This window comes from Pongo abelii, chromosome 5 (assembly GCF_028885655.2).
Source record: "Pongo abelii isolate AG06213 chromosome 5, NHGRI_mPonAbe1-v2.0_pri, whole genome shotgun sequence".
NCBI lineage: Eukaryota > Metazoa > Chordata > Mammalia > Primates > Hominidae > Pongo > Pongo abelii.
The window spans coordinates 111,922,769-111,935,623 of record NC_071990.2 but is presented as its reverse complement, the minus strand read 5'-3'; the positions used below and the strand labels follow the sequence as shown (position 1 = coordinate 111,935,623).

Genomic DNA, 12,855 nt, shown 5'->3' with positions numbered 1-12,855 from the left:
GCTGTCCTCACCAGCCCTCGCTTCCCAAGTCACTGCAGCCAACCCCTCAGCAAGGTGCTGATTTAATGCTTTCCATGCTTTCTGCGGGGCCTAGTTACAGTGAAGTATCCCCTTCCCACTAGAGTAAGGCACTTCTTTCCAGTGCCTCCCCGAGAACCGCAGAAAGCGCACTGGAACTTCGAGCTTTCTACCTTCACAGGAACCGGGAGCAGCGCTCTACCTGGGATGGGGGGGGGGAGGTGGGGGGCAGTGGCCCTGGTACGCAGGCGCGCATGCTTTGTGGGGGCGAGGCTGTGGCGGCCCGAGGTAACTTGGGAGCTGTATTTCTTACGCCCGCAAAACCGCGTAGGCCGCTGAGGCCTTCGCGACTTCATTTCCCAGGAGCCTCCGCGACCATGGGGCGGGCCGGTGAGTTCGTTAATGAGCTCGAGGAAGCCACGGCGCGGCCCACCAGGTTCCAAAACAAGGAAATGAAGAGGGGAGGCGGGACTGGGGGTGCCTGCGGGAGCAGCCGCCGCCGTCGCGGAGGAGGAGGAGGAGGAAGAGGTGGAGGAGGTGGCTGCTGCGGCCGCCGAGGAGTCCCTTGCTGAAGGCGGACCGCGGAGCGGCGGGCGGCGCGCGCGCGCGCGCGCGCGCGCGCGAGGCGGCTGTTAGAGAAGTGGAGCGGCGGTCGCGGGGGGAGGAGGAGGAGGGACTGAGCGGCGGCGGCCCCCGCGTCCCGTGCCTCTATGGGGGAAGCAGACAATGGATTATGATTTCAAGGCGAAGCTGGCGGCGGAGCGGGAGCGGGTGGAGGATTTGTTTGAGTACGAAGGGTGCAAAGTGGGACGCGGCACCTACGGTCACGTCTACAAGGCGAGGCGGAAAGATGGGTAAGAGCAGGGGCGGGAGGAGTAGGCTCGCTCGGGTCCTCGCCCTGCCCGCGACCCGGCGGTATGGGTGGGTCGGATCCCAGTCGGGCGGTGCCCGAGGGGCGAGGCGGAGGGGGTCGCAGGGTTGCGTCCCGACACCGACTCCTAGGGGCGCCCGTTCCGCCCGTCTCCCCCGCGCGGCCCCGTCGCGTCCCTCGAACTCCCGCGGCGCAGCCCGGTCCGAGGCGTCGGTCCCGTCCCAGAGGGGCGCCCTCCGAGTGCTCGGAGACGGCGGGGGGACTCGAGTTGGGACCGCGGTGGAGGAGGAGTTTGTGGGGTCTGGTCTCTTGGGGGAACGCAGCGGGCAGGCAGAGCTCCGCTGCGGAGTTGCCGCTCCGGCCCTGGGTAGTGACGGTCGTTGTGGAACTTCCAATCGGCTGAGCGCCTCGCGGGGGCGGCGGTTTGAAACCTCGCCGGGGAGGCTGTCGGGCGAACGCGGCCTGGGGTCCTCGCCAGCCGCGCGGCTCTGCCCCGCTGGGCACCGCCGCCCCCAGCAGCGATCTCCGCCGCTCGGGCTGGCCTGCCCGTTGGCCTCTGTATGCAGTGCTCCCATCCCTGTTGTATGCCCGGCGTCCCGGATTTCTCATTCTCGCATTCTTAATTGCGTACCTTCCCCCTTCGAAGGAGACCTGATGGGCTAGTTGGGTTTCGCAAGCGGTAACAAGAGTTGGCTGAATTCTCTGCTACCCACCCTTTACCTCGCAGCCCCTTGGGTATCTTGGGTATTATGTCCTCCACTCTATCCTCTGCCAGATAACTGTGGGCTGAGGCTTATGGAGTACCTAGATTATCAAAAAGGGAATACGGAGTGACAGAGCTGGGCCTGAACCTTTGTTTTCCTAGGAGTTGAGGGAGAACTGTAAGAACACCTTGGGAAGCCTTTACTGGTTGTCCTCTTAAGAAGAGCTGGATAATGTACTGAGAATGCCTATCCTTCCTTGGTCCTGGAGGGCAGACAGCAGCTACAGCAGGACTGGTGGAACCAGCTTCCTGGCAGGAATTACCCTCCCCCAAGGTTAGGGACCCAGGAAGATGCACTGTCCAGCATAGACTTTAAAGAGAATCAGACTCTACGGAAGGGGATTGTAACGTAACATTTCTGAATAAAGTGATGATCAGCCACAATGACATTAGTACAATTTGAAGTGCCGCTTATCTCTGTGCGCGCTGTTATAATTTGATGTGGTTGGTATATGAACTCTAGGACTAAAGTAGGTTGTGTGCGTATGCACTAATTTCATAAAACAACTCTATAAAGTGTTTTGTCATAAGGTATCGTGAAAATTGCAAAGTACTATCCAAGTGTAAAGGATTATTATTATTATTGCAGAGTTTTTTTTTTCTCTTGTAATAACTGAACAGGCCTTAAGGTACTCAGTTGTTTCTCATAATTCCTTTAATTACCAGGTGTCCTTGAATGCTTATCATGGAATGTGAGGTACTAGAATTAACATATTTTGGTTTTGGAATATCCACTCCACCTGTTATACTAGTGTTCTTGTGGGAATTTTATCAGATATATTTGGGGAAATCACATCCAGTTTTCCTGTTTGGAGGTTGTTAATAAATCTGAGGTGGATTTTTCCCCTACTCCTCATGCTAACTTTGTAATATACTTTAGGTTTTAAAAAATGTATCTTAGTGTTTTTTTTTTGTTAAAATAGCTTTCTTTTATTAGGGAACTTTTGAGAAGTTAAGAATTCTGCTTCTGAATTGTATTTGAATAGTATGGGCTTACAACAAAAACCAGATAATTCCTGCTTCTATTCTTTTTGAATATTTTTCCCCTCTAATAAAATACTTGATTCGAATACACTTCCTTTTTGAGTGAAATTTGTTAATTAGAATTAATAAAGCTTCTTTACTAGAGTAAGATTAGTTTGTGTGTCTTCAAAATATAATGCTCTTTTTTTCTTAAAAAAAAAAAACTCCTAGGATCTGAAAGCATTAGTTTAAATCACCATATTACGTATAAGAAAAACCATAATAAAGACTTTTTTCCTGGGTGAAAGATCTGGTTGAGATTTGCAACTTTACAGTAAACACCCACTACCCTTGTGGGTTGGTAGTGGGATTAGTTTTACGTTCATTGATACCAGCAATTTGAAAGAACAGCTGTGGCCTTTGGGTTCATGTTAAATTTTTTTTTTTTTTTTTTTCTTTTACTGTTTTAAACTGTGGGCAGATTTGCATAGTAAAGGATTTTACACTCTGATCATGGTAGATTACAGTTTAGCTCTTTCCAGATTTTATTTTGGTTAACTCAGAAAATGCATAATGCTATTTTAGGGAGCCAGAAATCACAGAGGTTACATTAAAGAGAAATGATTCTGGTATATATAATGTAGTATATAACCAAAACATTGATCAGGTCTTTAGAAGAAACATTGGAAGAAATAAAATATCATTAGAAAAGTTTAATACTACAGTTTGCAAAATCTTGTTATTTCCCTTGAAGTATGGCTTTAGGCAATTATATCACATAAATTTATAACAAGCTGGAAATACAAGATTTGCATCTGAGTTTTTCACCTTTAATTAAAAATGTTCTTTGGGCCGGGTGTGGTGGTGGGTGCCTGTAATCCCAGCTACTGGGGAGGCTGAGGCAGGAGAATGGCGTGAACCCGGGAGGTGGAGCTTGCAGTGAGCCCAGATCGCGCCACTGCACTCCAGCCTGGGCGACAGAGCGAGACTCCATCTCAACAACAACAACAACAAAAAAGTGTTGTTTGTTCACCTTTGTTTGTTCACCTTTTTGTTTTGCAGTAAGAGAGGCTTTTGACCCAACTCTCCTTTTTATTTAATATTTATACTTTTGAATATTTTTTGTAGAGACAGGGTCTTGCTGTGTTGCCAGAGCTAGTCTTGAACTCTTGGGCTCAAGTGATCCTCCTGCCTCAGCCTCCCAAAATGCTGGGATTACAAGTGTGAGCCACCATGCTGGACCTCCAACTCTCTTTTTCTCAAAAAAAAAAAAAAAAAAAAAAATACGGTTTAAAAGTTGTTCTTTTTTTGTTTTTTTCATTTTATAGAGACAGGGTCTTGCTGTGTTGTTCGGGTTAGTCTTGAACTCCTAGCTTCCCAAAGTGCTGGCTTTACAGGCTCCTGCCACCACACCCAGCCAAATGTTATTCTTGAAGAGAAACAAGTTCAGAATATTTCTGAACTTTTTAATACAAGCAAGAATTCATAAATTCGTTATTAAGAAGTCGCACATGACAATTTATGGTTACAAATTTCAAGACTGCATTTTTCCAGTTAGAAACATTTAAAAGTTTGATCGATAAAGGAATATTGTTAAAGAGTTCTTTTGTTGGCCGGGCACTGTGGCTCACGCCTTTAATCCCAGCACTTTGGGAAGCTGAGGCAGGTGGATCACCTGAGACCAGGAGACCAGCCTGGCCAACAAGACGAAACCCTGTCTCTTCTAAAAATACAAAAATTAGCCGGGCGTGGTGGCGTGCGTGGCTGACAGCTTACAGAGTTTGTTTTGTCAGGGTTTCAAATGAGTGGTTGATGACTACATAACTTAATGTATGTCATGAAATTCTTCACAGTAAGTACATGCAGATGCACATAGCTAATAGGTACCATAGTATTTGCCTGTGTTTGATGGGTTTTTCACAATCGGTTTGTAGTTAAATTAGATTATTGTATTTGCATTTTTATTGGACACTTACAGAAGAGTAAAGATTTGTCAGTGTCATCAGAGGATTAGAACTTTCCAAAATTTTACATCATCTAGTTCAATTTCCTCTTTTTACAAATGAGAAACCTAGAGCTTTGAGAGGTTAACTGTCATGCTCATAGTGTCACAGCAGAGATAGCCTGTAATCCACATCTAACTCAGAGTTCTTGCATTTTCCTTCCTAATACCATGGGAGGAAAAACAAAAAAAGGCCATCTTACCTCCAGTCTTGATAACTTAGTGTATAAACTTTTTTCCATGCCAAAAATGCATTTATACAAAAAAAAAATGGAAAAGGGAAATTATCACATATACAGGACATTTACAAAGTGGGAGTGCAGGACTGTAGATTCTACAACATGTAGCTGCTGCTTTTCTTTCTTTTTTTTTTTTTTTGAGATGGCGTTTGCTCTTGTTGACCAGGCTGGAGTGCAATGGTGCGATCTCAGCTCACTGCAACCTCCGCCTGTTGGGTTCCAGCGATTCTCCTGCCTCAGCCTCCCGAGTAGCTGGGATCACAGGCATGCGCCACCACGCCCAGCTAGTTTTCTATTTTTAGTAGAGACAGGGTTTCTCTATGTTGGTTAGGCTGGTCTCGAACTTCCGACCTCAGGCCTCCCAAAGTGCTGGGATTATAGGCGTGAGCCACCGTACCCAGTCATGCTGCTGCTTTTCATCTGTTTTTTTCTTCATCCTCACTGTCAACACTTTTGGCCATTATTTCTGATTTGGATGGTAGCTGATTGGTCTCTCAGTATAGTCCAAGATCCAAATTGCTGCTAGTGTCATTTTCCTATAAAATCAATCATGTCATATCTCTTTTTGGAAAACTATACGTTTGCTATGGCTTATACTATCAGATCCAATCTCATCTCTTTCTCTCCTCTCCTTTGCGTGAATCATACTTGAGACTTAAATCAGGTCCAATCTTAATTCCTTAGTTTGGCATGTGAAGACATTTGCATTTAGACCCTGAAGTCTGTTGTCTTTATACCTGCCACCATTTCTTTTTTCCAGTTGCGTTTAAGCTATATACTTCTGTAGCATTGAACTCATATTTTCTGGTACTTAAGTCCTTTCATGTCTCATTTTCTTTGTTCTACATTCACTCTAGAATGGGTGTTGCTGTGCCATTCTTCCCTCCCCCTTTTACCTTACCCTTACAAACCTGTCAAACTGCTCATACTTCAATACCCAACTCAAATAGCTTTCCTCCTTGAAGCCTTCTCTTAGTCACTCGGTGTACTCCTCAGCTGTGTTTCTACCCCTTTGTTCTTACGTATGTAAAGTCACTGTAAGTGATACTAATATGCCTCATAAATTACTAGCTGCAAAAGGATCATCATTCCATGTCCAGTGCCTTGTACAGAGTTGGTCACATAATACACAAAATTACATTCAATTAAAAATGCCTTTAATTGGTAAAGATGCTCTACTGATTTTAAAAGCAGACCAAATTCCTTTAAAAACACAAGTTTATTTACTTTTCTTAAAAAACAATGTTTTCAGTAATTGCTTTGAAAGCCTGAAATACAGTAATGTTACATGAAATATGTGGTTAGATGTAAATATTTCTAGTGTATTTTTTCTAAGAAATGTACTGCTTTTCGAAACAGTTGATAAATTTCTTTTTTCATTTTTTTCCCTTGAGACTTTCTCACTCTTGTCACCAAAGCTGGAGTGCTGTCGTGCAGTCCTAGCTGACTGTAGCCTTGAACTCCTGGGCTCAAGTGATCCTCCTGCCTCAGCCTCCTGCGTAGCTAGGACCACAGATGCACGTGCTGGCTAATTTTTTTTGTTGTTGTTTTGTAGAGATGAGGTCTCACTGTATTCACTGTGTTACCCAGGCTGGTCTCGAACTCTTGGGCTCCAGTGATCCTTCTACTTCAGCCTCCCAAAGTGCTGGGATTACAGACAGGAGTCAATGTGCCCGGCCCATTTCTTTTTTCTTTTTTCTTTTTTTTTTTTTTTTTTTTTGAGGCGGAGTCTCACTATCTCCCAGGCTGGAGTGCAGTGGTGTGATCTCGGCTCACTGCAAGCTGCGCCTCCCGGGTTCATGCCATTCTCCTGCCTCAGCCTCCCCAGTAGCTGGGACTACAGGCGCCCACCATCATGCCTGGCTAATTTTTTTTTTGTATTTTTAGTAGAGATGGGGTTTCACCGTGTTAGCCAGGATGGTCTCGATCTCCTGACCTCGTGATCCGCCCGCCTCCACTTCCCAAAGTGCTGGGATTACAGGCATGAGCCACCACGCCCGGCTCCATTTCTTTGAACAGATATTGCTAAGGAAAATAGGCATATTTTTGAGAAATAAATATTTTCTGTTAGGCTAGCTCTTTTAGAATTGCTAGACTAGTAATCTGTCTTCTGTGCTTTTACTAGCTATTTTATAGAGATGCTTAGAAAATACCAGTATTTAAATACATTTTAGGACATCTTTCGGTTTTATGGGTTTATGGTAAAAAATTAGGTATCTTTAACACTTAGTAAATGAAGTAGACATCTGTTTATGTTTAACTGGTTTGTCATTTTTGCAATGCAAGCCTTCAAAAACTTTTTGAGGCCTAAGGGAAATTAATGTTTTCTTTTTCAATGAAATTTGATAATCCAGAGCAGTGATCAGCAAACTTTCTGGCAGATACTAAATATTTTGGGCCTTTTGGGCTATACTGTCTCTGCTGCAATTACTCAACTCTATTGTAGTGCCAAAGCATCCACAGATAATACGTAAACCAATATGGATAAGGATGGCTGTGTTCCAGTAGACCTTTATGTATACAAATAAGCGGTTGGCTGAATTTAGTCTGCAGGCTATAGTTTGCTGACTCCTGGTGTAGAGCAGTGATGTCCAATAGAATTTTCTTCAGTGATCTGAAAGTGTTTTGCATCCGTGCTGTCCAGTATGCTAGCCACAAGCCACACGTAGGTATCGATTACTGGAATGTAGTTAGTGTGATTGAGAAACTAATTAGTAGCTATCACATTGGACTGTGTAGGTTTAGAGTCTTTGGATGAGTGGCTTAGCAACAAATAATTCTCTGATCCATCAAGTGACCTTTCAATAAAAATGTTTAAATCAGGGTGTGGATAAATAGGAAAACTGTTATGTCTTCTTTCAAGTTATAGGAGAAATATTAAGGCTGAAATAGCTTGATAAAGCAAACCAATACTTGAAGAAGTATCAATTTATGAATGGAATCAAGGATATTTAACTACTTTTTCAAAAAAGTATTTTATGGCCGGATGAGGTGGGAGGATTGCTTGAGCCCAGGAGTTTGAGGCTATAGTGAGCTATGATGATGCCATTGCACTTCAGCATGGGCAACAGAACGAGACTCTCTTAAAAAAAAAAAAAAGGTATTATAAAAAAAAGTTTGTAAATAGTATATGTGCATAAAAATATACAATGTGGCTGGGCGCGGTGGCTTATGCCTATAATCCCAGCTCTTTGGGGAGGCCGAGGTGGGCAGATCACTTGAGGCAAGGAGATCAAGGCCAGCCTTGCCAACAGCGAAAACTCCGTCTCTATTAAAAATACAAAAAATTAGCCGGGTGTGGTAGTAAACACCTGTAATCCCAGCTACTCGGGAGGCTAAGGCACAATAATTGCTTGAACCTGGGAGGTGGAAGCTGCAGTGAGCTAATATTGCACCACTGCACTCCAGCCTGGGTGACAGAGTGAGACTCTGTTTCAATAAAACAAAAATAACAAAAAACCACCAGTGTAACATAAGTCATCCCTTTCCCAGCCATTCTTTCCCTTTTTTAGGGGCAATCATTTTTGGTTGTCCTTTAAGAGGATTTTCTTTTGGGGTATGTGCATGTGTGTTAACTTAAAGATGTCATTAAATATGACATGCTAGTGTGCTGCACACTTCTCTATTTTTATATCTTGGCTCACTGCAGCTTTGGCTGCCTGGGCTCAAGCAATTCTGTCTCTTGGGCTCAAGCGATTGTTTCACCTCAGCCTTCTGAGTAACTGGGACTACAGATGTGGGCCATGCCCAGTTGTTTTTTGTTTTTGTTTTTTAAATTATTTGTAGAGATGAGGTCTTGCTACATCTCTCAGTCTGGTCTTGAACTCCTGGCCTCAAGTAATCTTCCTACCTTGACCTCCCAAAGTGCTGGGGTTACAGGCATAAGCCATCATGCCTGACCCTATTTTTATTTTTATTTTTATTTATTTAATTTATTTGTTGAGACGGCATCTTTCTCTGTCACCCAGGCCGGAGTGCAGTGGGAAGATCTTGGCTCACTGCAACCTCCACCTCCCAGGTTCAAGCAATTTTCCTGCCTCAGCCCCCTGAGTAGCTGGGATGACAGGCACATACCACTATACCTGGCTAATTTTTTGTATTTTTAGTAGAGACAGTGTTCACCGTGTTGGCCAGGCTGGTCTCGAACTCCTGACCTCGAGTGATCCATCTGCCTCAGCCTCCCAAAGGGCTGGGATTATAGGCGTGAGCCACCTTGCTTGGCCCATATTTTAAATCTTAAACATTGCTTAAACATGACATATCTATATACAGAGATGCCTTGTTTCTCTTAATAGTTTTGTTGTATCTCATTGTATTGACTTACATCATTGGCTGTCTCCAGTCTTGCTAGTACTAACACTGAAGTGAATATCCTAGTAAGCACAGCATTTTGTATCTATTAATGTGTCTGTAAGTTAAATTCCTAGAAGCCGTTTACCTTTGGAAGTAATGGCTTGGAATGGTTTACTAATATGGTGATGTATAAGATAGAAGTATCTGAAGACTGGGGATGGGGGGGGTTGGCTAAGAATAAGGAAGTGAAATGTTAAGACAATAATAATTTTTTTTTTTTTTTTTTGAGATGGAGTTTCGCTTTTCTTGCCCGGGCTGGTGTGCGATGGCATGATCTTGGCTCACCGCAACTTCTGCCTCCCGGGTTCAAGCAATTCTCTTGCCTCAGCCTCCCAAGTAGCTGGGATTACAGGAATGCACCACCATGCCCAGCTAATTTTGTATTTTTTAGTAGAGACGGGGTTTCATCATGTTGGCCAGGCTGGTCTCAAACTCTTGACCTCGGGAGATCTGTGTACCTCAGCCTCCCAAAGTGCTGGAATTTCAAGTGTGAGCCACTGCACCCAGCTGACGGTGATAATTAACACATAAAAATGAGCTATAAATCATTTATTAAAGGAAGTACAAGTTACTTACTTTCCTTTTTTTTTTTTTTTTTTTTTTGAGAAGTGTTATCCAGGCTGGGGTGCAGTGGCACGATCTTGGCTCACTATACCTCTGCCTCCTGGGTTTAAGCTACTTCTTATGGCTACTGTTTTAGGAGCATGGAAAAGGCATGTCTCTGAGTTTTACATAGGAAGAGTAGATCCACGGAAAGGTTTTTAATGCAGTCTATGTCAATGTTGATGAATTAAGTATTTTTATTTTTTAAAGTATATAAAATATAGTATCATATTTTTGAACTTGATACGCTAGACAAATAAGTTCATATGTGGTGTTATAAATTGTGTACAGTTGACTGTTAAACAGCAGGAGTTTGAACCGCGTGGGTCCACTTACACACAGATTTGTGAAACCTGCGTATATGAGGGCCAACTTTTTGTATAGGTGGGTTCTCCAGGGCCAACTGCAGAACCTGAGTATGTGTGGATTTTGGTATATGCAGGGGTCCCGGAACCAACCCTTCAGGTATACTGAGGGACATCTATTTGTTTTGAAAAATTATTCCATAGTGCAGGGTTAGATGACAATATAGAAGATTTTAAAGCAATATATTACAATTTGCAATTTTCTTGGTGGTAAACTATTAGAGTAAGAGTATTTGGATGTTTAAAAACTAATGTTTTTTTTAAAGATCAACTTGTTATAATGTTGTGACTATATAATATTAGTGCTACTTTGGGATTCTAAAAGGGACAAGATGAATAACTAGCATGACAATTTCTTTAAAACCAGATAGTATCTAGAACCATAAAGGAGTAGCATACAAAGCTATTTAAAGATTTTTGTCCATTTATAAATAGCTGATAGTCCAACACTTCCTGTAATAGCTGTTTTGAATGTGCACTGTACAGGATAAAAGAGAGTCTCAAGAGAGAAGACAGGATGTCATTCAGGATACAAGTGTGCAGCAGTAGTTATTTATTGAGGGTTTGAGTTCTTATCCAGAAGTGAGTGATCAAAGAGAAATAAAAACCTGTAAAGTCCTCAAATAACAGGTGTCTTTTTTTTTTTTTTTTGAGACGAAGTCTTGCTCTGTCGCCCAGGTTGGAGTGCAGTGGGGCGATCTCGGCTCACTGCAAGCTCCGCCTCCCGGGTTCACGCCATTCTACTGCCTCAGCCTCCCGAGTAGCTGGGACTACAGACGCACGCCGCCACGCCCAGCTAATTTCTTTGTATTTTTAGTAGAGACGGGGTTTCACCCTGTTAGCCAGGATGGTCTCGTTCTCCTGACCTCGTGATCTGCCCGCCTCGGCCTCCCAAAGTGCTGGGTTTACAGGTGTGAGCCGCCACGCCCGGCGACAGGTCTTTATAAAATATCTTTAACTTGGCGGGGTGTGGTGGCTCACGCCTGTTATCCCAGCACTTTGAGAGACTGAGGTGGGTGGATCACGAGGTCAGGAGTTCGAGACCAGCCTCGCCAATATGGTGAAACCCCGTCTCTACTAAAAAATACTTAAATTAGCCAAGCGTGGTGGCGTGCACCTGTAGCCCCAGCTACTCAGGGGTCTGAGGCAGGAGAATCGCTTGAACCCGGGAGGCAGAGGTTTCAGTGAGCCGAGGTCGCGCCATTGCACTCCAGCCTGGGCCATAGAACTCCATCTCAAAAAAAAAAAAAAAAAGAAAAAAAAATCTTTAACTTGAACTATAATAAGTCTTGCTAAAGGAAAAATACACTCTTCTTATAGAGGCTTTAAACCTATTGTGTATTTTCTGTTTAAAAACATTTTTTTCAGTGAGGGTTTGTGATGGATGATCTCAGTTACTAAGCTGAATGTGATTAGGGAATGGATTTATTTACCAAATAGGCCAGTTAACTTTGTTTTGTTCTGTAGTTATAGAACAAAACCTATTCATGGCAAAGTGTTTTGCTGATATTTGTAGATACTTAAATTTGGACAGAAAGGTAAGTCCATGGGTTTTTGTAAAACTCCCTCCCTCCCTCCCTTTCTCTCTTTCTTTCTCTCTTTTCTCTTCTTTTCTTTTTGTTCTGTATTTTCTTTCTTTCCTCTCTTTCTTTTCTTGAGACAGGGTCTTTCTCTTGTCACCCGGGCTGAAGTGAAAGTGGTGCAGTCACAGCTCGCTGTAGCCTCGACTTCCTGTGCTCAAATGATCCTCCCATCTCAGCCTCTTGAGTAGCTGGGACTACAGGCATGTACCACCATGCCTGATTAATTCTTGCATTTCTTGTAGAGACAATGGATTTTTCCATGTTGCCCAGGCTGGTCTCGAACTCCTGGGCTCAAGCCATCTACCCACTTTGGCCTCCCAAAGTGCTGGGATTACAAGTGTAAGCCACTTCACCCAACCTCAGTGTAGTTATTGTAATTGCATTTTAAGAGTGACTTAAACACTGAGTAAATCTTATTATTTTAGGATTTAGGTGCAAATTTAAAAAAGGACTTTTCTGTTTTCTGAAAGGTTTTATGTAATTTGATCTTGTCTTACTTACAAAACCAGAATTCTATTAACTGATTTTTCAGCAATCTGTTGATCTTTGTTGTATATTTGTATCAAAGTGGAAATAATTTTATGCTATTAAAATTATGAAATAATGGTTACACATGGTAAAAAACTTAGTATAGTTGTATATAAAATGAAAAGTAAAAGTCTAGGCTGGACGCGGTGGCTCACGCCTGTAATCCCAGCACTTTGGGAGGCCAAGGCGGGCAGATCACGAGGTCAGGAGATCGAGACCATCCTGGCTAACACGGTGAAACCCCGTCTCTACTAAAAATACGAAAAATTAGCCGGGCGTGGTGGCAGGCACCTGTAGTCCTAGCTACTCGGGAGGCTGAGGCAGGAGAATGGTGTGAACCCAGGAGGCGGAGGTTGCAGTGAGCCAGGATTGCGCCACTGCCCTCCATCCTGGGCGACAGAGCAAGACTCCGTCTCAAAAGTCAAAGCCTTCCTTCCTACTGTCTGTGCCAGAGACCGTCCTTGTCACATCTCAGAGGTAACCAGTGTTAACCATTTCTGTTTAAGTTTTGCTGTTGCTTACTGTTGCTTACCATTATAACTTTAAATAATATGCGTATAATTCTGC

At 43.5% G+C, this 12,855-nt stretch overlaps 1 protein-coding gene across 7 annotated transcripts in view; it reads left to right on the top strand.

The window, feature by feature from the left end:
• Positions 1–407: 407 nt before the first annotated feature.
• The window catches only part of CDK19 (cyclin dependent kinase 19), a 212,297-nt gene continuing 199,849 nt past the window's right edge, over positions 408–12,855 (top strand). Inside the window, exon 1 of one of the 7 annotated variants that reach the window (XM_002817241.6) lies at positions 408–872. In XM_002817241.6, the coding sequence (XP_002817287.1) occupies positions 745–872 (128 nt within the window). In that variant the 5' untranslated portion in view covers positions 408–744. The remainder of the gene's footprint in view (positions 873–12,855) is intronic. The other 6 variants (XM_054558033.2, XM_054558010.2, XM_063725256.1 and 3 more) reach the window with 6 other exon arrangements.